Source organism: Erinaceus europaeus, chromosome 5 (assembly GCF_950295315.1).
Source record: "Erinaceus europaeus chromosome 5, mEriEur2.1, whole genome shotgun sequence".
NCBI classification, from domain to species: domain Eukaryota; kingdom Metazoa; phylum Chordata; class Mammalia; order Eulipotyphla; family Erinaceidae; genus Erinaceus; species Erinaceus europaeus.
In genome coordinates this window covers 55,454,685-55,481,131 of record NC_080166.1, presented here as the reverse complement: position 1 = coordinate 55,481,131, position 26,447 = coordinate 55,454,685, and the positions used below count along the sequence as shown (strand labels likewise).

The 26,447-nt window shown below is 40.8% G+C and overlaps 1 protein-coding gene and 1 non-coding gene across 2 annotated transcripts in view; both read right to left on the bottom strand.

Annotated features, from left to right (window-relative positions):
• Nucleotides 1-26,211, bottom strand: part of LOC103124430 (ankyrin repeat domain-containing protein 55-like) — a 142,820-nt gene extending 116,609 nt beyond the window's left edge. Inside the window, exons 1-2 of the mRNA XM_007535145.2 lie at nt 25,970-26,211; nt 25,588-25,678 (exon numbers count right to left, since the gene is read on the bottom strand). Of these exons, the coding sequence (XP_007535207.1) occupies nt 25,588-25,645 (58 nt within the window). The 5' untranslated portion in view covers nt 25,646-25,678; nt 25,970-26,211. The remainder of the gene's footprint in view (nt 1-25,587; nt 25,679-25,969) is intronic.
• Nucleotides 8,635-8,755, bottom strand: LOC132538841 (U8 small nucleolar RNA). The gene has a single exon (XR_009550154.1). It is a non-coding gene; the product is annotated as a U8 small nucleolar RNA (small nucleolar RNA).
• Nucleotides 26,212-26,447: the final 236 nt, after the last annotated feature.

Here is a 26,447-nt window from a genome sequence, read left to right as displayed (position 1 = left end):
TGTGCAAAAAAAAAAATCAACCTATTTTCAAGACTGTGGAAGAACGATAGTGGCTATCTATGGGGGTAGGGATAGGGGCACAGACCTTTGGTGATGGGAGTGGTGAAATACATAAATGTTAAAAATATTAAAAAACGAAATTAATACCATAAATATTTTTAAAAATTTTGTATTTAATAAGGCCAGGAGGTGACACACCCAGTAAAGCAAACATGTCACAATACACAAGGACCCCAGTTCAAACTCTTAGTCACCCCACCTATCTGTCCTCTGCCCATTGAACCTTTGATTTATGTTGTACTACATCTCCTCACCTCACTGTTAACCTTAGCCTGAGTACTCTTTTTTAATTAGTTAATTGATTTATTACTAGATAGAGACAGAGAAATTGAGAAGATAGGGGAAAAATAGAGAGGGAAAGAGACAGAGACACCTGCAGCTCTACTTCACCACTCATGAAGCTTCCTCCCAGCAGGTGGGGACCATAGGCTTGAACCTAGTTCCTTGCACACTTTAATATGTGTGCTTAATCAGGTGGGCCTCCACCTGGCCCCCATCTGAGTACTTTCTGGGGACCACCTACTCTCCACCTTCACTCCATGGGTGATGGCACTTCAGTGGAGTTGAATATACTTTTCTCAGGAGTGGAACATGTGTCCTAGAACCAGCTAAACATTGTCCTGGTCAGAGAGATTGGTTGAGGAAGGTGATCACTAGAGAAAGGTGATGACCCTTTGATTTGAATCACCTTGTCCTGCCACCCATGAGCCTGGAAACTCACTGGGGGTGGGTGTGTGCAAAGAAAACACAAAGAGATGGGCAGAGCTGGCTTAAGAGAAAGGAATCTGCTGAAACTTGATGGGTGCCATTTCAGCTGGAAGGCCCAAGTTGGGGAGGGGCTGAGGAACTTCCTGTTTATAGCCTGTTTCCATCATATATCTATCTAACTTGTAAGTGTGTTTGTGCCCCGGCATCATTTAAACTCCTGAATCAAGCCACATTTTAAGCTAGTATCATCTTTGGAACAATTACACGCTCTAAAAAATTCCTTTTTTGCCTGAGTCAGTTTGCATAGTTTGTGTGTGTGTGTTCTCCTCTTTAATTGCTGAAAGTATCCTAACAAATAAAAGACTTTAGAAGTGGCACAGTAGAGGGAGTCGGGCGGTGGCGCAGCGGGTTAAGCACACACGTGGTGTGAAGTGCAAGGCCGGCATAGGGATCCCAGTTCTAGCACCTGACTCCCCACCTGCAGGGGAGTTGCTTTGCAGTCAGTGAAGCAGGTCTGCAGGTGTCTACTTTTCTCTCCCCCTCTCTGTCTTCCCCTCCTCGCTCCATTTCTCTCTGTCCTATCCAACAATGACATTAGTAGCAACAACGATAACTACAATAACAGTAAAAAACCATCAGGGGCCACAAAAGGGTAAATAAATAAATAAATAAATAAATAAAAAGAAGTGACACAGTAGAAAGGAACTGCGGGCTTCGGCCTCAGAGTTCTATAGGAATTAACAACGTGATAATAAAGTAACAGAAATTTCAGCTTCATTCATAACCTAGTAACTTGGTTAAGGAAAGCAATGGGCCTTGTCCATTTTGCTGTTGTGGGGTAAGCAAGAGCAAGAGAACGAGAGGCAGCGGAGGGGGGCGGCCCACAGCTCTGGAAGTTATAATGTGATATCTAGTTTTGTCTTGGTTCTATGCTGTGGTGTAAGAGATCGAATATAAGGCTTCACCTTGTAGGGCAAACACTACTGTTATGCCTCCTTTTCCGGCTCCGTATTTCCCACTCTCACTTGGCCAGTGTTGTGTTGAGCTCTATGGCCCATAGAGTAAATGAACTTTGCTGGCTGGAGAACATTCAGAGCAGAATGATCAGAGTGAAGTACCAAAAGGTTTCATTTGTGTCACATGACATACAATTAAATAAAATAGATGTTTTCATTTTAAATTTTTTAAATAATTTTTTATTATCTTTATTTTTGTTTGATAGAAACAGCCAGAAATCAAGAGAGAATGAGGTGATAGAGAAGGAGAGAGGCAGAGAGACACCTGCAACACCACTTCACCACTTACAAAACTTTCTGCCTGTAGGTGGGAACCAGGGACTTGAACCCAGGTCCTTGCACACTGCAATGTATGTGCTCAACCAGGTGCACCACCACCTGGCCCCCAAATAGATGTTTTTATCCCACAGATTACTTTATGGGGTCATTAGGTAGCCTTCAGATGTTTGAAAATCGTTTTTTATTAAAAATTGTGGTAAAATATATGTGACAGGGGCCAGGTGGTGGTGCACCTGGTTAAGCGAACATGTGTAACAGTGTGCAGTGACCCAGGTTCAAGCCCCTGCTCCCCACCTGCAGGGGGGAAGCTTCACAAGTGTTTAAATAGGGCTGCAAGTGTCTCTCTGTTTCTCTCCCTCTCTCTTTCCGAAACCCTTCCCTCTCAATTTCTGGCTGTCTCTACTATCCAATAAGCAAATAAAGATAATATATATATATATATATATATATATATATATATATATATATATGTGTGTGTGTGTGTGTGTGTGTGTGTGTGTGTGTGTCATAAAATTACCACACCCATCATTTCATTAAATTTTTTATTATATTCATTTATTTATAGGGTAGAGATAGCCAGAATGTGAGAGGGAGATAAAGAGAGAGACACCTGCAGCCCTGCTTCACCCCGTAGGTGGGGACTGGGACCTCAAACCTGGGTCCTTGTTCATTGTATCATGTGTGCTCAACCACGTGCACCACCACCCAGCCTCCTATCATTTCTAAGGTCTATTTCAGTCACACTATACACATTCACACTGACATGCAATTATCACCATCTTCAGAACTCTTTCATTTTCCAAAGATCAAGTTGGTTCCATTAAGCAATGTCTCCATTCATCCTTTCCCATGTCCCTGGAAATGACCATTTCATTTTCCATTTTTGTGAATTTAAGTACTATACTAATGCCATATCTGTGGAATCAACAGTATGAGTTTGTGACTAGTCTGTTTTTCTGTATAATGTCCCCAAGTTTCACACAACATGATTTAATAATGGTTCACAAAATTATAAGATTATAGATATAGTACCCACCAGCAAGTCACAGGGTGAATCTATTAATTATTTTTTTTTTGCCAAGGTTACTGTTGCAACTCAGTGGCTGCATAACTCTGCCAGACCTGGCAGCCACCTCTGGCAGCCACCCCTTTCTCTATTTTTGATGAGGAGAGAGAGAGAGAAAGAATTAAAGGGGAAATACCATAGCACGATAGCACTGCTCCACTTCTCATAAAACATCACCCCTGAAGATGATCTCATGGAATGACAGGGGCCTGATGTCTGGTCATTGCACATAGTAATGTAAGCCCTCCACTAACAGCTTGCTTAATTAAAAAAAAATTTTTTTTTCCAGGGCTTCACCATTGCCGGGCTAGCGTGAGGGTGCCTCTTTCTGGGCGTGTACTCTCTGGGCTGGAGAGAACTCAACTGGGGCCAGCCTGGGCTGCTACTCACTCAGTGATGGGAGGGAGATGACTCAGCAGCCAAACATGTCGAGACAATGCAATACCTTTATTGATCAGAGAGCCAAGGCTTTTAAAATGGCCGACCTGGAAGTGGCAAGTTGGAACAGAAATGGTTAGGAAAGGGGCAGAGAAAGGCTGGAAAGGTAGGAACTTCCTTAGCAACTGTTGCGAGGGTTTTAACTGGTGAGATTAATAATACCCTGGAGGCAGGGAGGGTCTCAAGGGTAGAAAGTAGATCAAAGGAATGAAATGAGTGGGGATCTTTCAGACAAAACAATGATTATGTACATAGTCCATAGTATCAGGAATGCAGGGTGGAGCAGGGGGAGCTGGCTTAATGCTTTGTGAGGCTCCTCACAATTTTGACACACCATTACGGTTCAACTTTTTCAGAAAGACAGAGGCAGAGAGTGACAGGGAAGGAAACCATAGAACTGAAACTTTCTCAGTGTGGTAAAGTGAAGGGGGGACCAGGCTCCAACGTGGGTGCAATGCACAGCAAAGCAGCTTATGATCCAAGGTTATTCTGCTGCACCCCCTATTTTTAAATTATTATTATTTTTTAATAAATAAACGTTTATTTATTTATTTATCCCCTTTTGTTGCCCTTGTTGTTTTATTATTGTAGTTATCATTGTTGTTGTTACTGATGTCATTATTGTTGGATAGGACAGAGAGAAATGGAGAGAGGAGGGGAAGACAGAGAGAGGGAGAGAAACATAGACACCTGCAGACCTGCTTCACTGCTTGTGAAGTGACCTGCCTGCAGGTGAGGAGCCGGGGGCTCGAACTGGGATCCTTAAGCTGGTCCTTGTACTTTGCACCACCATACTATTTCCTGCAGTAACTGTGCCATTTTATATTCCCACAAGCAGTGCACAAATGTTTCAATTTTATATCTTTACTAACATTTATTTCATTTTAAAAACATGTTTTACTGTTTAGATTTGAAGAGGTAAATTGCAGTTTGATTTACATTTTCCTGTGATTAGCTATATTGAGCTTTTTACATGAACTTTTTGGCTGTATACATATCTTTTGTCCCCCGCCCCCCTTTTAAAAATCTTTCTTCTCTCTCTGTCTCTCTCTCTTTACTATATAGGACAGAGATAATGAGAGGGGAGGGGAAGGGAGATAAGGGGAGAAAGAGAAACACCTGAAGCACTGCTTCACCACTGTTGAAGGTTTCCCCTTGTAGGTGGGGAGTCAGGGCTCTGACCTGGGTCCTTACTAAGGGTAATTAATGTCTGTGCTCAGCCAGATGCTCCACCATCTGACCCCCCTCTTCCCCAGCTCTTCTTTTGTCAGGTTGTTTTGGCTATTTGTGCTCCCTTGAGATTCTATACCAACTTTAGAATGAAATTTTCTATTTCTTCAAAATCATCATTGGGATTTTGATAGAAATTACATTGAGTCTGCAAATATGTTTGGGTGGAGTTTATATCTTAACGAGATTGTCTTGTAATTCATGAAGCATATATATTGTGCTTTTATTTTTCTTTCTTTGCTTTTTTTTTTAATTACTAAGGATCGGACCTATGATTTCAGGTTTTGCAAAGCATGCTTTCTGTCTATTGAACCTTCTCCCCAGATGAAGACTTAACCATCTAGTAGTAGTAGTAATTCAGACATTTAGAAATATGCATTTTTAATTTCTTTATTGGGGAACAGAAATATTTTTAATTAAAGGACTTTTTCTGAAAAAGCTTTTGAGCTTCTGAAAAAAATTTGAGCTTCTCAGATTTGATACAAATGTGGGTTCCTTTCTAGAGCTCCACACAGTAGCTCTATCCTTTGGCTAGTGTAGAGTTATTTTGGGAAGCCCTTGGTGATACTCAGTACTGGGTTCAGCTAGACATTTGTTCTGTTTAAACTGCCACCATTTTACAGAAGGGCTAGGCCCAGGTAAGGACAGATAAGATGTTGCAGGTTTGTGAATGCAGGTTTGTGAATGAGGATGATCTTAGGGACTTTCTTGCTATTATGAAGTCTGTAGCTATAATTAGCGTAGAGTCAACAATGAAGTCTCTCCTTATTTCAGACAACTGCAGAGGACTCTGCAGGACTTTCCTAAATTGTCCCTTGGAGAACTGGTTACCTCTGAAGATATGAAATTTATTCTTTCACCCACTTACTCAGCATTTATCCCACTGTAAGTGAAACTGTGGATATAGAGGCTTTAGAGTCTTTATAAGTGGGAGGACAAGTGGGTTACTGAAATATACTAGGATACCCGTAGTATATTGGCAGGACAGAGGAAGAATAACACAGTTTCCTAAACATTCTAATCCGAGTTCCTCTCTGTTCCTACAGGATTAATGTGGGTGCTTTGTGCAAAGTAGGAAAATAGTGTTTGGGGTTCTGTCTGGAATGACCTACTCATAAAGTGATAAGGCCTTTACAGTCCTACAGGGGATGCTAGCCCTTCATCGTGCTTTAGTGGCTCCATGTGTGACTATATTGCCACCCACTGGTCATGATGGGGTGTCTCTGGGCTTTGACGTGGGCTGTAGAAGCACAGTGGTGCCACTTCTGCCGGGTAGACCGAAAGCTCAGTCTAGAACCCCCTGGTCATTAAAGACTGAAAGTCAGATTGTTGGTATAGCTGATGGGTACAGAAACAAAAATCAGTCTCATGCGACTCTGGTCACACACACTGTGCGAGACGTTGTATATATCCATGGAGGTGATGTGAAACCATGGCTCGCTTTAGACTGCGGCCATTCAGAGCATAGGTCCAGCCTCTGGAGTCTGAATCCAGACAGTGTCACCTGTCTGCTAGCTGCCTCATCTCTCTATTCCCGTTTTCCACTTCTCAGGTGAGATCAGAAGAGCATCTACCTTGTAGAATCATTACAAACCGAGATTTAAATCAGTTAATTCATAAAGCGCATTCAAAATATGTCAATTATTATTACTAGTATTTCTACTTTGGCACAGATAAAAGCATCTTGTCTTCTTTTTCCCTTGAGTCCCTTTGCCTCACTTAGCAGACTGCAGAGATTTCAAGAGCTGAGACACTTAGCTATTTTTTCCGTTTTCTTCCCCAGGCCCTCAGGGTGCACTGCTGAAGCTTTCAGTGTATGTCATAAAGTGCCAGTCATTTGAGAGGAGGAAAGCACTTTTTCCCCCCCTAACATTCTAAAGAGAAAAATAGCTCCAAGATTTCTACATGTAGAAGCTTCAAGGACAAATACTCAAATCAGTGTTCATGCTGTGAGAGGGGAAAAGGAAGTGGTGTCATTCTGTGGGGAGGAAGCTTTGCAGCAATATTCTCATAAGTGTAAGTTTCTGAGTACCAGCAGACCTTTCCCCACAGCCAGATTTGTCTTGCAACACAGGTGATGTGCCTTTGGATTTCAGCATCGCTGTGCTTCTTAGGGATTCTTCTGACTTATGAAGGGCCACTCGGTGTTCATCAGTGTCTCTCCTGGTTGGGGGAGTGGGGCTGCACAGGGGGAAAGAAGGTCTGGCAAACGGAATCTGGGGTTTTAAGGCCCATGTTCAGCGGGGAAGCAATTACAGAAGCCAGACCTTCTACCTTCTGCAACCCTCAACGACCCTGGGTCCATGCTCCCAGAGGGATAGAGAATGGGAAAGCTACCATGGGAGGGGGTGGGTTATGGGGATTGGGTGTTGGGAATTGTGTGGAGTTGTACCCCTCCTACCTTATGCTTTTGTTCACTAATCCTTTCTTAAATAAAAAATTAAAAAAAAAAATGTCTGAGTTGAACTTCAGCAATGCTGCTGTCTCTCTAGAATGCATTTTCACTTCAGTAATACTAATAGAGAGAGATTATGTGTGGTTGTCGCTAGTCCTTTATCACTCTGAGTAAACTTTTTTTTTTTTTAGGTAAAAAGAGAAAAACATAGAGTGACAGATGGAGAGAGGTATAGACACCACAGCACTGAAGTTTCTTTCAAACTTGGGTCTTGTGCATTGCAAAGCATGTCCCCTAGTACTTCTGCTTCTTTACTGGGAGGACTAATGGTTTACGTCAACAGCAAAACACAATAGTTTGTACATGTATAACATTTTTCAGTTTACTTTCTTTTTATCAATAGTTTTTTTAATTTTTATTATCTTTATTTATTTGACAGAAACTGAGAGGAAGGGGGCATAAAGGGAGGGAAAGAGACAGAAGCTCTCAGTGTGTGTTATAAAGTGCCATTAAAGTATCTACCTCCACCTCATTTATTTATTTTATTATTATTTTTATTTATTTATTAGATTAATTTTTCTTTTAATTTATTTATTGGGGGATTCATGTTTTACATTCGATAAGTAAATATAATAGTTTGTACATGCATCACATTTCCCAGTTTTCCACACAACAGTAAACCCCCACTAGGTCCATCCTGCTCCAGGACCTGAACTGTCCCTGTCACCCATCCCAGAGTCTTTGACTTTGGTGCAATACATCAACTCCAGTCCAAGTTCTGCTTAGTGTTTTATTTTTAAAAATATTTATGAATTTTGTATTAATGAGAGAGAGGGAGAGGGAGAAGGAGAGGGAGATAGAGAGGGAGAGAGAGAGGGAGAGGGAGAGGGAGAGGGAGAGGGAGAGGGAGAGGGAGAGGGAGAGGGAGAGAGAACCAGTCTGGCATGTGTGGTGGCCAGGGTTGAATTTGGAACCTTCCATATGCAAATCTGGTGTTATAATTCCTGCCGTAAAATTTACTGGATTGCAGGTTGCTCATTTATTAAATAAAACTTGGTGGCTTCTCCCAGTCCTGAACTATCTTTCCATAATAAGGGTCCAGGCCAAGGGTGATATTAAAGAGGGTCTAGCAAGTGACTTTGCATGGCTGTGAGAGGGGAAGCAGACCTCACAGCTGGGGTGAGGTCAGTGGCTATCTAGCTTTTAAACTGTAGATAATTCCATGCTCTTGTGTAATGGTGGGAGCAGTGCAGGTGGGCTACCTTCCTACAGATCTGAAGACATAAAGACATGTTAGCATGGCCACTGCCAACAACTAACAGTTCTTGGCATCGTGATACTTGGCTGGAGTGATACATACACATTTGTTCTCTACAAAAATAGAGATTATGATTTATAGAAGTTTGATTTTTGTTCCTTTTTTCTTAACATTAGATGTAATGTTCAGATCATAAACTTTTTTTGTGTGCATAGTCGTTGATCATGAATCATGTGTACGCCAATCATCATGACCGTATCTTCCCTCCAGAAGGAGGATTAGGTAACGATTAACCTTACTGACAATTCACAAACTTTTTTAATATCTCAGTCTGTTAATAATTAGTTATAATTAATATGGGTTTTAAAATTAATCTTATATGCCATAGTTAATTTAAGTTTGGGTAATGGACATTGCATAATGTTTTCTTTAAAAAATTTATTTATTGGGGGATTAATGGTTTATAGTCAACAGTAAAATACAATGTTTTGTACATGCATAACATTTCCCAGTTTTCCACATAACAATTCAACCCCCACTAGGTCCTCCTCTGCCATCATGTTCCAGGACCTGAACCCTCCCGGCCTGGCCCCCACACCCCAGAGTCCTCTGCTTTGGTGAAATACACCAACTCCAGGTCCGCTCATTGTTTTCCCTTCTGATCTTGTTTTTCAACTTCTGCGTATGAGTGAGATCATCCCATATTCACCCTTTTGTTTCTGACTTATCTCACTTAACATGATTTCTTCAAGCACCATCCAAGATGGGGCGAAGAAGGTGAATTCACCACATTTAATAGCTGAGTAGCATTCCATTTTGTATATAGACCACAACTTGCTCAGCCACTCATCTGTTGTTGGACATCTGGGTTGCTTCCAGATTTTGGCTATTACATATTGTGCTGCTATGAACAGAGGTATACACAAATCTTTTTGGATGGGTGTGTTTGGTTTCTTTTTAAAAATATTTTATTTATTGTATTTTTGAGAGAGATGCAGAGAGTCACACACAGAGAGAAGAACACCAGAGCACAGCTCAGCTCTGGATTATGGTGGTTCAGGGGACTGAACCTGGGACTTTGGAGCCTCAGCCATGAGAGTCAGTTTGCATAACCATTATGCTATCTCCCCTGCCTGTGTTTGGTTCTTTAGGATATATCTGGATAATGTTTTCTTTCCTCAATAATTTGTAATGGGAACCTTATCATATTAACAAAATATATATATTAAAACTTTAGTAGGGTCTCTTTATACAACTTATTCACTGGGGCTGTGGTTGAGTAACAGAGACCCCAGAATTGTCCCCTCTGCAGTACAGCCCATATGAACTTGGGGAGACAGCTAAAACGCACCTGAGTTACTTTTCATGGAGTCTTGTGGCCAATCCACAGTTAAAGATCTTCACTTTTTTATTATATAGTTTTAAATTCTAGAATTTTTGATAGCACATTTGAAGGAATTAAAAACAGCCCTAGAGTCAGCAAAAGCTGGCATACAATTATGTCTACAGAACATTATCTCTTATTAGCAATAAAAAAAAAAACAAAGCCACTAACTATCGTATTATTTACAGGGGCCTTTTCCCCTTATCACTATTGTAATAGCACTCATGGCAATCCACACTTGTCTGTAGTAACACCACCCTAAATGTGCCTGGTCTCATCTCACCTCCAAAGCCCACAGGGTAGTGTCTGATTAGTACTTGAATGGAAGACAGCCAACACTTAACATTGTGCTTATTTTATTATGTTCCATGCATTGTACTAGGCTCTTTCTATAATTTAGTTGATTCAATTATCCTCTTGTAAGTATCACAATTATTTTCTCTTAATGGATGGAGAAACTGAGGTAAAAGGCAGTAAAATGATTTACCCAAAACCACACAAGTAGTAAGTGGCAATGTCAGGTACATCCCAGGCTGTCAGGTCTCGTATTCCACCCTCTGGCTCATACACCACTGTTGCCTACACCTGCTTGTTTACCCAGAAAGCAAAGCCCTCTTGTATTCCAGAGAACTGATGAACTCTCTTGGACACCCCACATTCTGGACACCCCACATTCCTTTCCCTAACAGCAATAGGTAGCCATCTCCACTCCATCGTGCCAGCTGTGCACTTCAGCTGGGAAAGGTGTGTATAGGTTCATGTACTGACGCTTTGGTAGACAATTCTACTTGTGAATTAACATGATCTATGAAAAATCATTTTTATATGCTACAATTACTTTGTTTTCAAAAGATCTATTATTCCATCATTTTTCCTTTTCTCACTAATTTGTAATGATAGCCTTAGCAGATATTAAATAATTTGAACTTTTAAATTAGACAGCATTCTAAGTTTTAACTACATGGGACCAAATTCAGTTGAATAGTGAAAACATAATATGCCATGACCAAATAAAAGTCTTTATAGAATATAAAGATACCTTGATTTTTCTGATAGCCATTTAAAAAATTATATATATAGTCACCAATAGAACAGAATTACATGGTGGCATGTGTAATGAAATGATAGTTGATACGATTTGTTATCAGTTCCTAAAAAGACACAGCATTTAGGAATATGCACTACATTATTTTTAAAATATTTTATTTATTTATTAGTAAGAGGGATAGGAGGAGAAAGAGAAAGAATCAGACTTCACTCTGGCACATGTGCAGCTGGGGATTGAACTTGGGACCTCATCCTTGAGAGTCTATCACTTTATCCACTATGCCATCTCACAGACCACTAGACTATGTTCTTAGTATGACTAAGTAAACTTATTTCTAGTTGACTGCAGGCATCACACCTAAAAATGATATAATAGAGAAAAAGGAAAGAAGACAAACTTTAATGAAATAAGATGTATAGCAATAAACAAAAACAAGATATAATCATCATAAAAGAAGAATGAAATTATAATTTAATAATAGTAATATTTATAGATGACTCCTATGCCATGCATGATTATGCCAAGCTTCATTTGAATTAGGTTCTTTATTTCTCTCAATAGTTTTAAGTAGCAGATAACACTTTCTCCTCATTTATAAATGAGGACATTGAAGCTCAGAGAGGTTTAATGGGTTCCCCTGAAACTGTACAGCGATGAAATCACAGAGTAGGATTTAAAACTAGCCATCTGACCATGATGGTACAAGAGAATTAGTCACAAAACCATCAGACTTACGAAGATTTCAGAAAGAGATCAAAATTTAAAGAAAATAGAAAACCTGATAGTGCTTTTACACTGAAAAATAAAAAGAAGGTATTCATTAGAATAAAGATGTAAAATATTGACAATAAACGTCACTAAAATATATTTTTTCTTTTGCTAACCAGAGTGCTACTTTGTTATGGATTATGGTGGTGCCAGAAATTGAATTTTCATAGGACCCTTATCCTATCTATCCATCCTCACTAAAGTGTTCAGAATCTAAATTGGGCAAACTGAAGAACTTTACTGAGAGACATCAGAATTGACTTCATGGAGTTACATGCCAGGTTCCCTAAGAGGAAGCTTAAACAGCATACAGAATCTAAATTATTACACAGACTACACAGTCATTTCAATAAAAGTTCAAAATGTGTGTGTGTGTGTGTGGCTTGCTTTGGAAAATTATACTAATTTTCATTTGTAAAAACAAATACACAACTTCATGTTTTTGTTGTGGGGTATCTACTTATGAGAGGGTTCATCTGGAAGCCTCACAATACATTTGCTGAATGGGCTGTTCAGAGTAAGGAGATAATTTAATGTTCTTGCTGGCTTACATCACAACGGTTTGTATATAGCCCATCTGCTGATAGTCAACCTGACAGAACCAGTTTTATGAACCTGCTTTGTGGTGACTACCCTGAGCTTAGAAATAAGCTGCCTTCATTACTATGCCATGATAATAATAAAGCCTCTACCCACTGTCTTACACTGGTTCAACATCAGGACAAGGGCCTGACCAAATATGGAAAGAAGATGGCTAAAACTCCTGGGACCAGTGATGCCCCTGAACCAGTTCTGCATAGGCCTATTCCTGTTTGCCCTGCCTTAAGTCATTCTGCATAGATATCCTCACTTTGCATATTTTGTGGGAGAGTGTTAGATCTTAGGTTACCTATCTATCCTATTGTGCCATCCACAATAAAGTTCCTGAAAGACTTAGTCAACTGGTCTCTATTTCCCTTGACCCAATTCCAGTCAGACAAGAACTCAAATGGTCCCTTTGATCCACTTGGCAACACATTGAAAAGAGAAATACATTTGTGCATTTGCTTATTGACTTATTTATTTGCCTCCAGGGTTATTCCAGGGGCTCAGTGCTGATACCACAAATACACTGCTCCCGGTGGCCTTTTTTCCATTGCTATTAGACAGGACAGAGAGAAATTGAGAGGAGAGGGAGAGAAAATGACAGACACCTGTAGACCTGCTTCACAGCTTGTGAAGCAACCCCCTGCAGGTGGGGAGCTGGAGGCTCGAGTCCAGATCCTTACGCTTGTGTGCATAACTGGATGCACCACAGCCCGGCTCCCTGTATTTGCTTATTTATACGTAAAATTTCTCTGGAAGGACACCTAACAAATGCTATACTGTGTTGATTCTAGGGAGGAAAATAGTTTTAAAATATTTATTTATTTACATATTTATTTGTTTATTATTGGATAGAGACAGAGAAATTGAGAGAGGTGGGGGAGACATAGAGGGAGCGAGACAGAGACATACCTGCAGCCCTGCTTCACCACTTGTGGAGCTTTCCTTCTGCAGGTGGGGACCAGGGGCTTGAACCTGGGTCCTCACAAAGTATAATGTGTGTGCTTAGCCAGGTGTGCCACCGCCTTGCCCCCCAATTTTTTTTATGTTTAAGTAAGTCATTTTAAAGAATTATTAGCACTTACTAAGTGATTACTATGGACAAGGAAAATTCCAAGTACTCTATGTATGCATTCAGTCTTTACAACAGTCCTGGTTCAATGGACTTGAAAATCCAATGATCACTACCAGCATCTGCTGAGTGATGACTACGGGCCAGACATGGCTCCAGGTGTTTTGCATACAGTCATCAGTTCAGCCTTTATACATAAACCTCTGTAGCAGCGTCACCTTCACTGACAAGGTGCTTTCACACGGTGGGCTGCACAGTTAAGGGCACTTCTGGGATTTGGACCATTCGGACCAATCACATTACAGTTTATTATATCGCACTATCACTGTTTCTGTTTCCAGTTTCACCTACTGAAAGTAATGGAGTTGGAATGCATATTTACTTGTTACTTTGTTTTTAAAAGTACTGCTCCCCCCCTTTTGGTATTATCTTTATTTATTTATTGGCTAGAGACAGCCAGAAATCAAGAGGGAAAAGGGCGATAGAGAGGGAGAGAGAGAAACCCCTGTAACACTGCTCCACCACTAGAAAATCTTCTCCCCTGCAGGTGGGGACTGGGCGCTCGAACCTGGGTCCTTGCACATCTTAACATGTGTGTTTAACAGGTGCATTACCACCCGGTCCCAAAGGTAATACTTTTCTAAGTCAAAACACTTTCAGAACTCATCCTTGAATTAGAACACCTATTGTCCCACCTCAACTCCTCTCCATGTTCAGTACTACATGCAGAGTGAGCCAGGTTGGGTATGTGCTACCTACTCCAACACCATTTTAAATTACCACCGAGTAATCAGAAGAACTACAGCTCCAATTGTGATGATTTTCAAGTATCCCTCACATAACAGTGAAAAATAAGATTTTTAAAAAATAGTAGAATGTGTCCTTATTAACTATGATGAGTTAAGAGAGCAAAGAAATGATCTTTCCACATATCTATAAAAATTAATATCCGGGCACCTGGCGGTAGCACAGCGAGTTAAGCACACATGGTGCAAAGCGCAAGGACTGGTGTAAGCATATCTGTTCAAGTCCCAGGCTCCCCACCTTCAGGGCAATCACTTTACAAGTGGTGAAGCAGGTCTGCATGTGTCTTTCTCTTCCCCTCTCTGTCTCCCATTCCTCTCTTGATTTCTCTCTGTCCTATCCAGCAACAACCGCAGCAATAACAACAACAACGATAAACAACAAGGGCAACAAAAGGGAAAAATTAGCCTCCAGGAGCAATGGATTCATAGTGCAGGCACCGAGACCCAGCAATAACCCTGGAGGCAAAATAATAATTATTATTAATAATAAGATAATAATAATATCCAACAAAGGGGCCTAAGACATTAAATGCAGAAAGAGAAGCCTCTTTAATAAATGTTGCTGGGTGGAGGGGGTACTGAACAGTTGAGCAGACATTATCTTGCACAAGGACCTGGATTCAAGCCTCTAGTCCTCACCTGCAGGAGGAAAGCTTCACAAGCTGTGTCTCTCTTTCTATCCCCCTCTTTATCTCCCTACCCCTCTCAATTTCTCTAACCTATTAAATGAATGAGTAAATAAATAAATAAATATTAAAAAATAAAGCAAAATAAACATTGGGAAAACTATGAGTTGCCACATACAGAAGAATAAAACAGGATCACCACTTGTCATCATGCACAAAGTAAACTCAAAATGAATAAAATAATTTAGACATTAGATCAGAAACCACAGAATTCATAGAAGAAAACATTGTCAGTACTTCAGATAGTAGCTGCTTTGGAAATGTCCTCAGCATCTCTACTCCAGTAGCTAGGAAAGCAAAAGGAAAGATCAGCCACTGGGACTATACGCTGAAAAGCTTCTGCACAGCCAAAGAAACCAGCACTAAAACAGTGAGAACCATAGGCAATGGGAAAAGATTTATATGGGGTGGGGCAGACAGCATAATGGTTATGCAAACAGACTCTCATGCCTGAGGCTCCTTAGTCCTGGGTTCAATTCCCTGCACCACCATAAGCCAGAGCTGAGCAGTGCTCTGGTGTTTCTCTCTCTCTCTCTCTCTCCCCCCCCTCTCTGTCTCTGCATCTCTCTCAAAAATAAGATTAATTAAAATAAAAGAAAAGATTTATATGCCACATATCAACCAAAGGACTAATAACCAAAATACATAAAGATCTCACAAAACTCAGATGGAAATTAAGAAACAAAGGACAGTACAGGGTGAATCCTCAATGGACTATAAAATATTGAACAATATTTGAGGACACAGAATGGAGGATGTGGGAGGGGGAGCAGCACTAAAGGGGAGTTTGGGATCTAAGTACTTATGATGGAACAAGATGACAAACAGTTTGGTTGAGGGTTTAGGAAACTGTGGAACTGTACTTTTGTGACAACTCTGTAAAACCAACATCTCATCAGTAAAATGATGGAGTTGGAAAACAAACAAACAAACAACAACAACAAACCCAAAAGAAATGCTCTCAAGTTTAATCATGATGAAAACATAGGATTCCACAGCTAAAACAATTCTTTTTCCCTTCTTGTCAATTGTTGCGTATATGTGATCTTGCTGCTAGTCTCTTGGAGAAATTTCAAGTTGTTGCACAGAGCAAATTAAGCAGGAGAATGATGAAGAAGCTTCCTTTACAGGCTTCTCTGACTGAAGGCAAGCCCTGACCTTGAAAATCCCAAGTTCCTGTCAGATCAGTTACATAGGCCATGTTCCAATGTAATCCCACCCTTTTTGTCTCCTACCCCTAGAATGTGTGTGCCTCTCTTTGCTTCAAAGACAGGTTGCCTTGCAGGATGAGTCCACCCCTGCCTTGGAGGGGTCTGGCCTGTCCTAGTGGGCAGAACTCACTGCAATCGAAAGTCCAACTCAGGGCAGTCACTGTGGCAGCTGCTAGCTCCTGTTGGCCCCATTGACTAAATCTAGTTGTCGTCACTTCATTTCCCTTTTGCTTCTCCTAACAGCGATGATGAAGGGGCTAATGGGGTGGATTATTAGGATCCACAAAGCTTAACTTTGTGGTTAAAGGAGTGTGAGGAGGGTTTGAGTGTCAGAAGCTGGAGTTTGAGATCCTTGTCCTGCAAGGCTGTCACAAGGCACGCTACCCAGGTCAAGACTAGACCTGCAGGGTGTGCTGAGGAGCAAGTGAGATACCAGGAATGAAGAGGCCAACAGAGTACTTGGCTTGTGGGAACGGACTGCTATCTGAGCTTACTGCTCTTCTGCTGACTATTAATACTGGTTCGTATTCTTGGTCTTATCTCTGTCTCTCCAGTCCTCGCATGGCAGTCAATGGCCATGGGGCTGTGTTGGCGACTGTAAAGCTGGAAACAGCCTGGAGTGACTAAAGTGACTAAATAATGGAACCCTGTGATTTTTTAGGAGAATGCAATACTTTCTTTTAAATATTTATTTATTTAATACAGACAGGCAGATGTCAAGAGAGAAGGGGAAGATAGAGAAGGAGAGAGAACTGTTTCACCACTTGTGAAGCTTTCCTCCTGGAAATGGGGACTGAGGGCTTGAACTTGGGTCCTTGTAAATTGTAAAATGTTTGCTCAGCTGGATGTGCCACTGTTCAGCCATGAATGTAATATGTTCTCCCTCCCTTCCTTCCCTTCTTTCTTTAAAATTTTATTGGGGATTTAATATTTATTTACAAAATTACAAGATAACAGGGGTATAATTCTGCCCTGTTCCCACCACCAGAGTTCTATAGCTCCATCCCCTCTGTTGGAAGCTGCAGCAGTTCTCCCAAGGTTGCAGATATGGGTTAACTATTATTTATACAATTATCTGTTTATATTTGCATATACTTGTCCATTTTTTCTATGGTCCTATCTTCTCTTCCTTTCCAAGTCACACTTACACCTATTACTACTTCCAAATGTTCCTCCCTTTTTCCTCCTTTCTCTCTGGGTCTTTATGGAGTTGAAGCTCAGAGCCCTCTGTTCATTTTCCTCCTATCATTTCTCCCCTGCTAGGATTATGCACCAAATGAATGCAATACTTTCTATAGTGAATTTACTGTTTCATTGTTTAAATATTTTGAGGAATAGGGGGCTGGGTGGTGGTGCATCTGGTTGAGCGCACATGTTACAATGTGCAAGGACCCAGGTTCGAGCCTCTGGTCCCCACCTGCAGGGGGAAAGCTTGCAAGTGGTGAAGCAGTGCTGCAGTTGTCTCTATGTCCTTCTCTCTCTCTCATTCCCCTTCCTCTTGATTTCTGACCGTCTCTATCCAATAAATAAGTAAAGATAACTAAATAAATTTTTAAAAATATTTTGAAGAATGTGGTGATAATTTTACAATTGGGAAAAAAAAATGTCCAGTTTAAAAAAAAAACTCTAATAGCTAGTTGAAACCTAATAGTGCAACAGCTGTGACCTTAAGAAGCCATTTAGAAGGATTTACATAATACTGTGGAAACCCCGAGATGCTGACATTACCTATGTGCTCTTCTGGTTGGGCAGGCATGAACTATTTATTTTTTATGAGAGAGGGAGACAAAGAAAGAGTGAGAGAGATTAGGACACTGCTCAGTTATGGCTTCTAGTGATATCAAACACTGCACTTGGGACTTCTGAAACTTCAGGCAGGCAAGGCCTGTGATCTAACACGCTGATCTATGTCCCTGGCTATGTGAGAACATAATCTAAATCTAAGAGTGAGGAAACCAGGCAAACGGGAAAGGAGGAACTCAGTGTTTTTAAAAAGAGAAACAATAATTTCTAAAAATGCTAATGACATAACAAAGAAAGTCTGTAGAAATGTCTCAGAATAAAGGAGGCTAAAGAGTCTTGACAATGAAATGTAATCCGTATCTTGGATTGAATCCTGCTCTAGGGGCCGGAGGAGTGTGTAAAATACACTGTTGGGTCAACACATGCAGACATGTTAGGTAAAGGTGCACATATGCACATGCTTGTACAATGCAGTCATTTACATATCAAGGGCAGAGAGAGACATAGAGCAAGAACAAATAAGAAAGCGAGACGAAGTGAGGATTGAATCAGAAAAAAAAAGGGGCAACTACGTATAAATGTGGACAGATAGTTGTAGAGAAGATGGTTAGTCCATGTCTACAACCTTAGGGGAACTGTGGGTGGATTGCAGTGGGGACATTGTAGATTCAGAACTCTGGTGGTGGGGATGATATAGATTCAAACCTCTATCGACATGTAATTCTGTAATATAAAAATAAATAACTACAGCACTTTCCCAGTGATCCTCTGCTTCTAAGCCTGTGGATCAGTCATATGTCAGTCAGTCTAAACAACCAATATGAAAGCCAATCCCACTGAGGGGGGTGGTGGTAGCACACACAGTGCTAAGTAAGGACCTCATTAAGGATCCCAGTTCAAGCTCCAGGCTCCCCACCTGCAGGGGGTCACTTTACAAGTGGTGAAGCAGGTCTGCAGCTGTCTATCTTTCCGTTTCCCTGTCTTCCCCTCCTCTCTCAATTTCTCTCTGTCCTATCCAACAGTAACAATAACAACAATGGGAAAAAGATGGCTGCCAGGAGCAGTGGATTCATAGTGCAGACACCGAGCCCCAGTGATAACCCTGGAGGCAAAAAAGAAATAAGGAAAGAAAGAAAGAGAGAAACAAAGAAAGAAAGGAAGGAAGCCAAGCCAATGATTCTCCTCAATGTTCCTGGGTTTCATTCCAAACACCCATTCAAAATTTGTGAACCCAGAACCAAGAACCGAGCCTAAATCATCCGCTCTCATTTTGGTCTCCTTTGCCTGCCGTTTCTCTTTCTAAAGGCTTTTGAAAAATTTGCTTATTTTTCACTGGAGCCATATGGTTGCCACATCAGAATGTTAAACTTTTGCTTTTCCAGCAAACTGCAAATCTATGTACTCTAAATTCTCTTTGTTTAATGTTCCCATTTCGGGTGAAAAGTTGGAAACGAAAAACCAGTCCATCTGTGTGTGGGAGCTTTACAAATAAGCTATCAGCTTGATTGTGGAAATGCAGGCTTCATTAACTTGATATTTTTGCTGATGTCTCATTTCTCTATTAGAATTTATGGTTTATCAAGGAAGAGTACTACAATAGACAATGAGGTTGGAAGTCAAGGAGATTTAGGCTTGACTCTCAACTTTGCCATTTGTCTGTGGGGGCCTTAACTAAACCGAAGAGTAAAAGTTAGTCTCTGTGTGGCATTTTTGGCTCGGAATATGATTTTGCTCAGTGTTCAATAAATACTAGCACCTGCACAATGTCTGATAAAATCTCTGTTATTTTCCATCTCTCCACCTAAGTGCCAATTTTCCATCTAACATATCTGAGAATGAATGTATTTTTTAATTTTATTTATATATTATTGACAGAGACAGAGAGAAATTTTTAGAGTGGAGGAGAGATAAAAAGAGAAAGAGACACAGAGAGAGACACCTGCACCATTCATGAAGCTTCCCTCTGCAGGTGGAGCCCAGATGCTTGAACATCAGCCCTTGTGCATTGTAATGTATTAATTTAACCAGGTGCACACTGCCTGGCCACTGACAATAAACATATTTTAACCCAAACCAAATCACAGGTAATGTATTTTCTGAGGAGGGACTTGCAGATTGATATTTTTTCATGCTTTGTAGTTGGCTGAAGGATGACCCTGAAGGTACATTCAGGTTTCAAATTCCAGGAACTTGAGGCTATTACCTTGTATCTTCCTACATAACATAGTCCATCTAAATTAAGGATCTTGAGAGTGATAGTTTATCCTGGATTAACTGGGCGTGTCCTAAATATAACTTATGCTTAAGAGAAAGACAAAGGAAATTATGAATTATGAGACCAGATATATAGAAAGAGAGACACACATAGAGAAAAGGCTGTGTGAAGAAAGAGGCAGAAACTAGAGCGATTAGGCCACCAGTAGTTAGAAGCTAGAAGAGGAAAGGAAGATTTTTTTTCACCCACAGAAGGAGTGTGCCCCTTGACGACTTCATTTTTTACTTCTGGCCTCCAGAACACACACTTTATTTATTTATTTATTTATTTGTTTGTTTGTTTCTAAGGTTATCACTGGGGCTCTGTTGCCTGCGCTAGGAATGCACTGCTCCTGGAGGCCATTTTTCTCATTTTGTTGTCCTTGTTGCGATTGCTCTTGTTGTTGGATATGACAGAGATAAATTGAGAGAGGAGGGGGGAGAGGAGGGGAGACAGACACCTGCAGACCTGTTTCACCTCCTGTGAAGCGACCCAGAAGGTGGGGAGTCTGGGGCTGGAATCGGAATCCTTAGGCTGGTCCTTGCACTTCCGGCCATGTGCGCTTAATCCGCTGTGCTACTGCCTGGCCCCCTGAACACACATCTCTTCAGTCACCCAGCCTGTAGTAATTTGTAGCCCTAGAATACTAATGCACTGCATTAATCTGATCATGTCTTTTCATGTCTCAATAATTCTTTTTTAAAATTTTTAAAAATATTTATTTATTATTCCTTTTTTGTTGTTCTTGTTTTTCATTGTAGTTATTGTTGTAGTTATCATTGTTGTTATTGATGTCGTTGTTAGATAGGACGGAGAGAAATAGAGAGAGGAGGGGAAGACAGAGGGGGGAGAGAAAGATAATCACCTGCAGACCTGCTTCACCACCTGTGAAGTGACTCCCCTGCAGGTGGGGAGCCGGGGGCTCGAACCGGGATCCTTATGCTGGTCCTTGAGCTTCGCACCACATGCGCTTAACCTGCTGCACTACCGCCAGACTCCCATCTCAATAATTCTACCAGTGAGATAATCCGGGAGGGTGAGTTGCAACCCACCCACAGGAGCCTACTGTACACACACTGTTCATAGAACCCATTTCTCACTGAAGCTGGGCTATGGCAGGGATGGGTAAAGCCCTGAGGGATAGTCTTCTCTCTACTGCTTTCTCCTTCAGGCTTGGATCTCCTCCTTTTTTCAGAGCACAACTTTTTTTCCCCACAATTAGAGACAAAGCTTAGAAGGCAAGTATTTTGGCTCCATGCTAGCTTAACTTTCGCAGGAACTTCTGTGTTCTGTAGTAAGTGATGCTACTATGGGTTCCTTCCTGCATGTGGGCTTTGAGAGGGCGGGCAGCCAGGAGGTGCACAAGGGACCAGAAAAGAGCACAAAGCAGGGATGGAGACCCAACCTTCCTCCCTCACAATGTCTATGTGAGGCAGAGATTCGGCCTCATTCTGTTGGCTCTCACCCCTCCAGCAACTCAGTGCATATCTGGGTATGTCTCTACGTGTCTGTATGTCTATATATCTAATACACACCCACATTATACAGAGGAATGGATCACCTGGTTTGCCACAGTATTTATACCTGGGAAGAGTGCTGAGGTAACATGTAAGTAATTGTCTACTTGTCCATAAGCCCCTGGCATAAGAATGTCTTTTTAATTCTAGTTAAAGACTAAAAAAAACGCAATTGGAAAAATTTAGACTTAGCAAATCTACCTCATTTGAGCTCTAAAGGTCATAACATAATCTTTTTTCTTTATTGACTAGCATTGCATTATGATATGTACATTTTAGGTGTTCATCATGCGTGATATATTTATTTTACTTTTATTTTTATATGCCAGGGTTATTTCTGGGGTTTGGTTCCTGCATAGCTCCACCATTTCCAGTGACCTTTTTTTTTCTTTCTGTTTTTGATAGAAGGCGAGAGACAACAAGAAAAGGAGAGAAGGAGAGACTGAGGAGAGACCCCTGTGGCAGTGCTCTGCCGCTCAGGAGGCTTTTCCTCTGAAGGGCTTGAATCTGAGGCCTAGAATCCAGGTGCATGCATAGCAATGCGTGATCCATGATTGGCCTGGTGCATGATATTTTTAAGTGAATAATGCTAACTATTTTCTGGGAAACCAGGAACTATAGCCACTCCCCACTCCATAGTAGCTATAAACACCATAGATTGAGCATAAAAAAGAAATTTCCTTGGATTGGCAGACAGCTTAATGGTTATGCAAAACATTCAGGCCTGAGGCTCTGAGCTCTCAGGTTCAACCCCCAGCACCTTCATAAAGCCAGAGCTAAGCAGTGCTCTGGTTAAAAAAAAAAAGAAAAAAGAAAATGAGTGCGTAAAATGAGGTCAGATGGTGGTGCACCTGATTAAGAGCACACATTGCAGTGCTCAAGGTTGCAGGTTCAAGGTCCCTGGTCACACTTGCAGGGGGAAAGCTTCACCAATGGTGGAGCAGGGCTGTGGGTGTCTCTCTGTCTCTCTCCCTCCCTGTCTCCCCTCCCCTTTTAATTCCTCTGTTTCTATCCAGTAAAAAATAATGACATTAAAGTTCGAAAAAATGAGTAAAATAAAATAAAAATTCCTACTGTGTAGCTGAATAGATAATATCTGGGTTCTAGTCCCCCGTACCAATAATCAACTATGTGTTATTAGTATGAAAAGGGCCAGACTTTATCTTTCCTATGCTTCAGCTGTTTCATCTAGGATAAGAGGGAGGAGTGGATGAGTGGTTCTCCATTTTTGCTGTATATTGCATCTTCCTGGGGAAGTTTTCTTGAGTCGTCACCCACACTAATTAATCGGAATTTCTGGGATGAGACCCAGGCATCAGCAGTTTCAGAAACTGTCTCTCTGACACTTCTATATAATCAAACTGGAGCTCAGTGGATCCTATGACTGCTAAGACTCTTCCGGATACAGCATCTTTATGCAACATATGTCTGTAAAGGCAACCATCACTACAGTCTTAGTTCACCAGATAGTCAGAAACCCTGAAAAGCCATCCACTAAAGCCCCACACTTGGGAGCCTGTTGGCGGCACACTTGGTTGGGTGCACACCACACACATAAAACGATCAGTGTTCAAACCCCCTAGTTCCCACCTGCAGGGGGGAAGCTTCACGAGTCATGAACTAGTACTGCAGGTGTCTCTGTCTGTCTCCCTCTCCCTCCTCTTCCTCAATTTCTCTCTATCCTATCAAATCAAATAAATTAATTGATTTTTAAAAAGCTCTACATCTAACCTGTCTAGAAAGTGAGCTCACTGTGGTTTGTCTGACAATATCATACTTAAGCTCTATACAATGGTCTGAAAGGGTTATGACTTTATGTTTTCAAGAAGGTAGAACGATTGATGAGACTAGAGTGATTCAGCTATCCTTCAGTTAATTGTCAATCTAAAGCTTGCTCTAAATGGTACCCTAGAGTTCTGAAATGAATGTAATCTAGTCAACCATCATTAACTAAAACCTCACTTGCTCGGAGGACTGTTAAATTTAATCTGGAGACAAGTAAATGAATAGGTGTTTCACACATGGGGAATCCACAGAACAGGATGGTAACGATCATCACAGCAACAGTTTAAGGTTAGGGAGATAGTATAGTGGTTATACAAAAAAAAAAAATTTTTTTTTCATGCCTCAGGCTCTGAAGTCCAAGGTTCAATGCTCAGCACTACCATAAACTGGAGTTTAGCAGTGCTCTGGTTAAGAAAAATAATACACTTAAAAGTCATAACAGAGAAATCAGTTACAATTTGAAAGTACTTTTTTGAACATCAGGCAATGTGCAAGGTGCTTTTTATATATTACTTTTCAATCACGCAAATAAAGGATCACTTCCTCCATTTTACTGATGAGGAAATTAAAACCCAGAGAGGTTAGGTAACTTGCTAAGGTCACACAGCAATTCCAATCCATGTTGCCAGTGACATTTTACCCACATCACAGCACCACTAGAGAGAAGAATTGAGCTATAGAAATTGGTATGGTGGGGAAAGAGTTAACTTCCAGGGGGAGAATCAGGTCTAGGCTGAAGGACTTCCTCACATGAAAAGCTTTACAAGAAAATAAGTCCTAGAAATTTACTCTTTAGTAAATTTAGTAAAGTCTTAGGCTTGATCTTGTTAGAAGGGACAACATTCAAATAGATGAATTTATTAGGCTGGACCGTTTTTTTTTTTTGTTGTTGTTGTTGGCAATTCATTCTAGTTCTCAAAAACTGATCTTGAAAAAACAATCCATTGTTTTCCTTTTCAGGTCGCATAGTTCAATAATGTCACTCCCCCCACCCCCAGAAAGTACAATGGTTTTGTCTCTAAACAGGTTTTCACTTTTGTTGCTTGTCATAAGTGATATAAAATGGACAAAGAGGAGAGAATGGAACAGAAGAAAGAACTCTAACCACCACTTTCTCTGTGGTGTTCTGATCCAAACCCAGTATAAACCAGCACATCTGAGGGAACACACACACACACACACACACACACACACACACACACTCACTTCAAAAATGAACTAAGGCCTGGATATCAAACTATATAGACATATCTGAATACAGCTGCATAGAAATCTATTGAATATTACTTGAGAAAGCACTGAGCTAAATGATTTCACTCATGAAACCATACAGCGTGAGGGATAGTAAATATTATATGACTCTGAGCTGAAAAGGGGGAAAAGAAAAAAAGCAATGCATTTTCTTAGTGAGGCTTTACAAACCACTGTTTTCCTGTTGTGACCCAGAGAAGTAAATAACCAAAAAGCCTTGGTTCCTCAGGAATAGCAGAGAATAAAGAAAGTGGTCTAGCTATCAGATTTTTTAACAATCCTAAAAATATGTATTACAGTTACAGAATTGAAAATTTCTGTACACACACAGAAAATATGCTTAATTACACAAATGGATTATGCACATGGCTATATAAATACTTTATATGCAAAGTACACACATATTGACTGCATGTCTGAAAATGTGTTTTATAAGGAGAGGTCAATTTCAAGACATTTTTTTCAAGTGGAAAATCACCTCCATACTGGAAATGATGGGGGGAAAAAAAAGATGTGTCCTATCATTTCAGATAAAGAACAGTGATAAGTCACTATATACTTTCAGATAATATGTAAATAACAGTATTAATTTGAGCAACATCCATTTATACCTGAAGGGATTTGAGAGATCTTTATGAAAACACAGCAATGAGCTCAAGAGACACGATTTGTTTTTGTATTGCTTATTCTAAATATTTAAGACAAAGCATTGGAGAGGATAATACTGATGGTGTCTGTAAGAGCTGTTGAACTTGAAACTCAATTTAAAAAATTTGTAGGTAGCAGCTACTTTAATAAGACAAACAGACCACAAGTTTATTTTTTCCTTCCAAATGTTCATCGAATTACAACTGAACATTGAGAACCGGTTTGTTTCCTACGTGGAATCCTCTGTCCATAACGCACACACACACCCTTATCCACGCAGCACACACATTACTCTCTCCCCCCTTACAAGTGTAAACCCTTACTGAACTGAAGGTTCAAAGAACCGAAGAAGGATGTGTTTTAAAGCAGCGCATTTTACCTTTTTGCTGATCAAATACAGAAGGAGTGCTGAAATCCATGTTTGCCTGTCTCATCATTTCCCATCAGAAGGGCAAAAAGCATCCAAGTCTCTAGAGAGGGAAAAACATCATCTCACAGGTTACAATCATTCCTTGCCAGGACCTCTGCTTGAGAATTAGAACTGCAGGGTTTTTGTCTGGGCAAATGATGGGAACAGGGAAATGGTATTCCTGTAAATTTAACCTGGCAGGAAAAGAATTTCTTCCTAGGGCCTCATTTGTCAGCTACACTTGTATAAGTACTGTACACCCCCCCAGCCCCCGCCCCCCCAATAAATAAACAAAGGAGCTTAGCCCTTCCCTCCAACCCCAGCCCCCAATTTTTTATGATGGGCCACCTACCTTGGATCTGGACCAGGAGAACACTGGAGGCCACGGAGCTTCTGCAGCTGGAATGTTGTTTTAAACCAAAAGAAATCTCAATGGATGAGTGAGGATTCACAGGGCCAGACGGAGCATGTGCAAAGCTGCCAATGCAGTTTGGATCCGGCTGTGCTCCTGGTGGAGTGAGAACTGCATTTGGGTCACGTGAGCAGAGTGCCACCTCAATGGAACAGGACGTAAATACTGTAGCAGGAGGCTGCTGGCCATGTGCTGTGTGGAGTGATTATCTGCTTTCGTAGCTCATCTCCGCTCCCTTTGGCTCGGTTTTTCCAAAGCATAACACAGTATGGGGAGGGGGTGTGGCGTATTTCAAGGCTTAGTTATCTGCGATAATAAAATTAAAGCAATCTGCAATCACAAGGTTGTTTACTGCAGTACTCAAAAGCCTGAGAATCGCATCATTTTAAAAGTAGGTTAGATTTGTAGTAATTTGTAC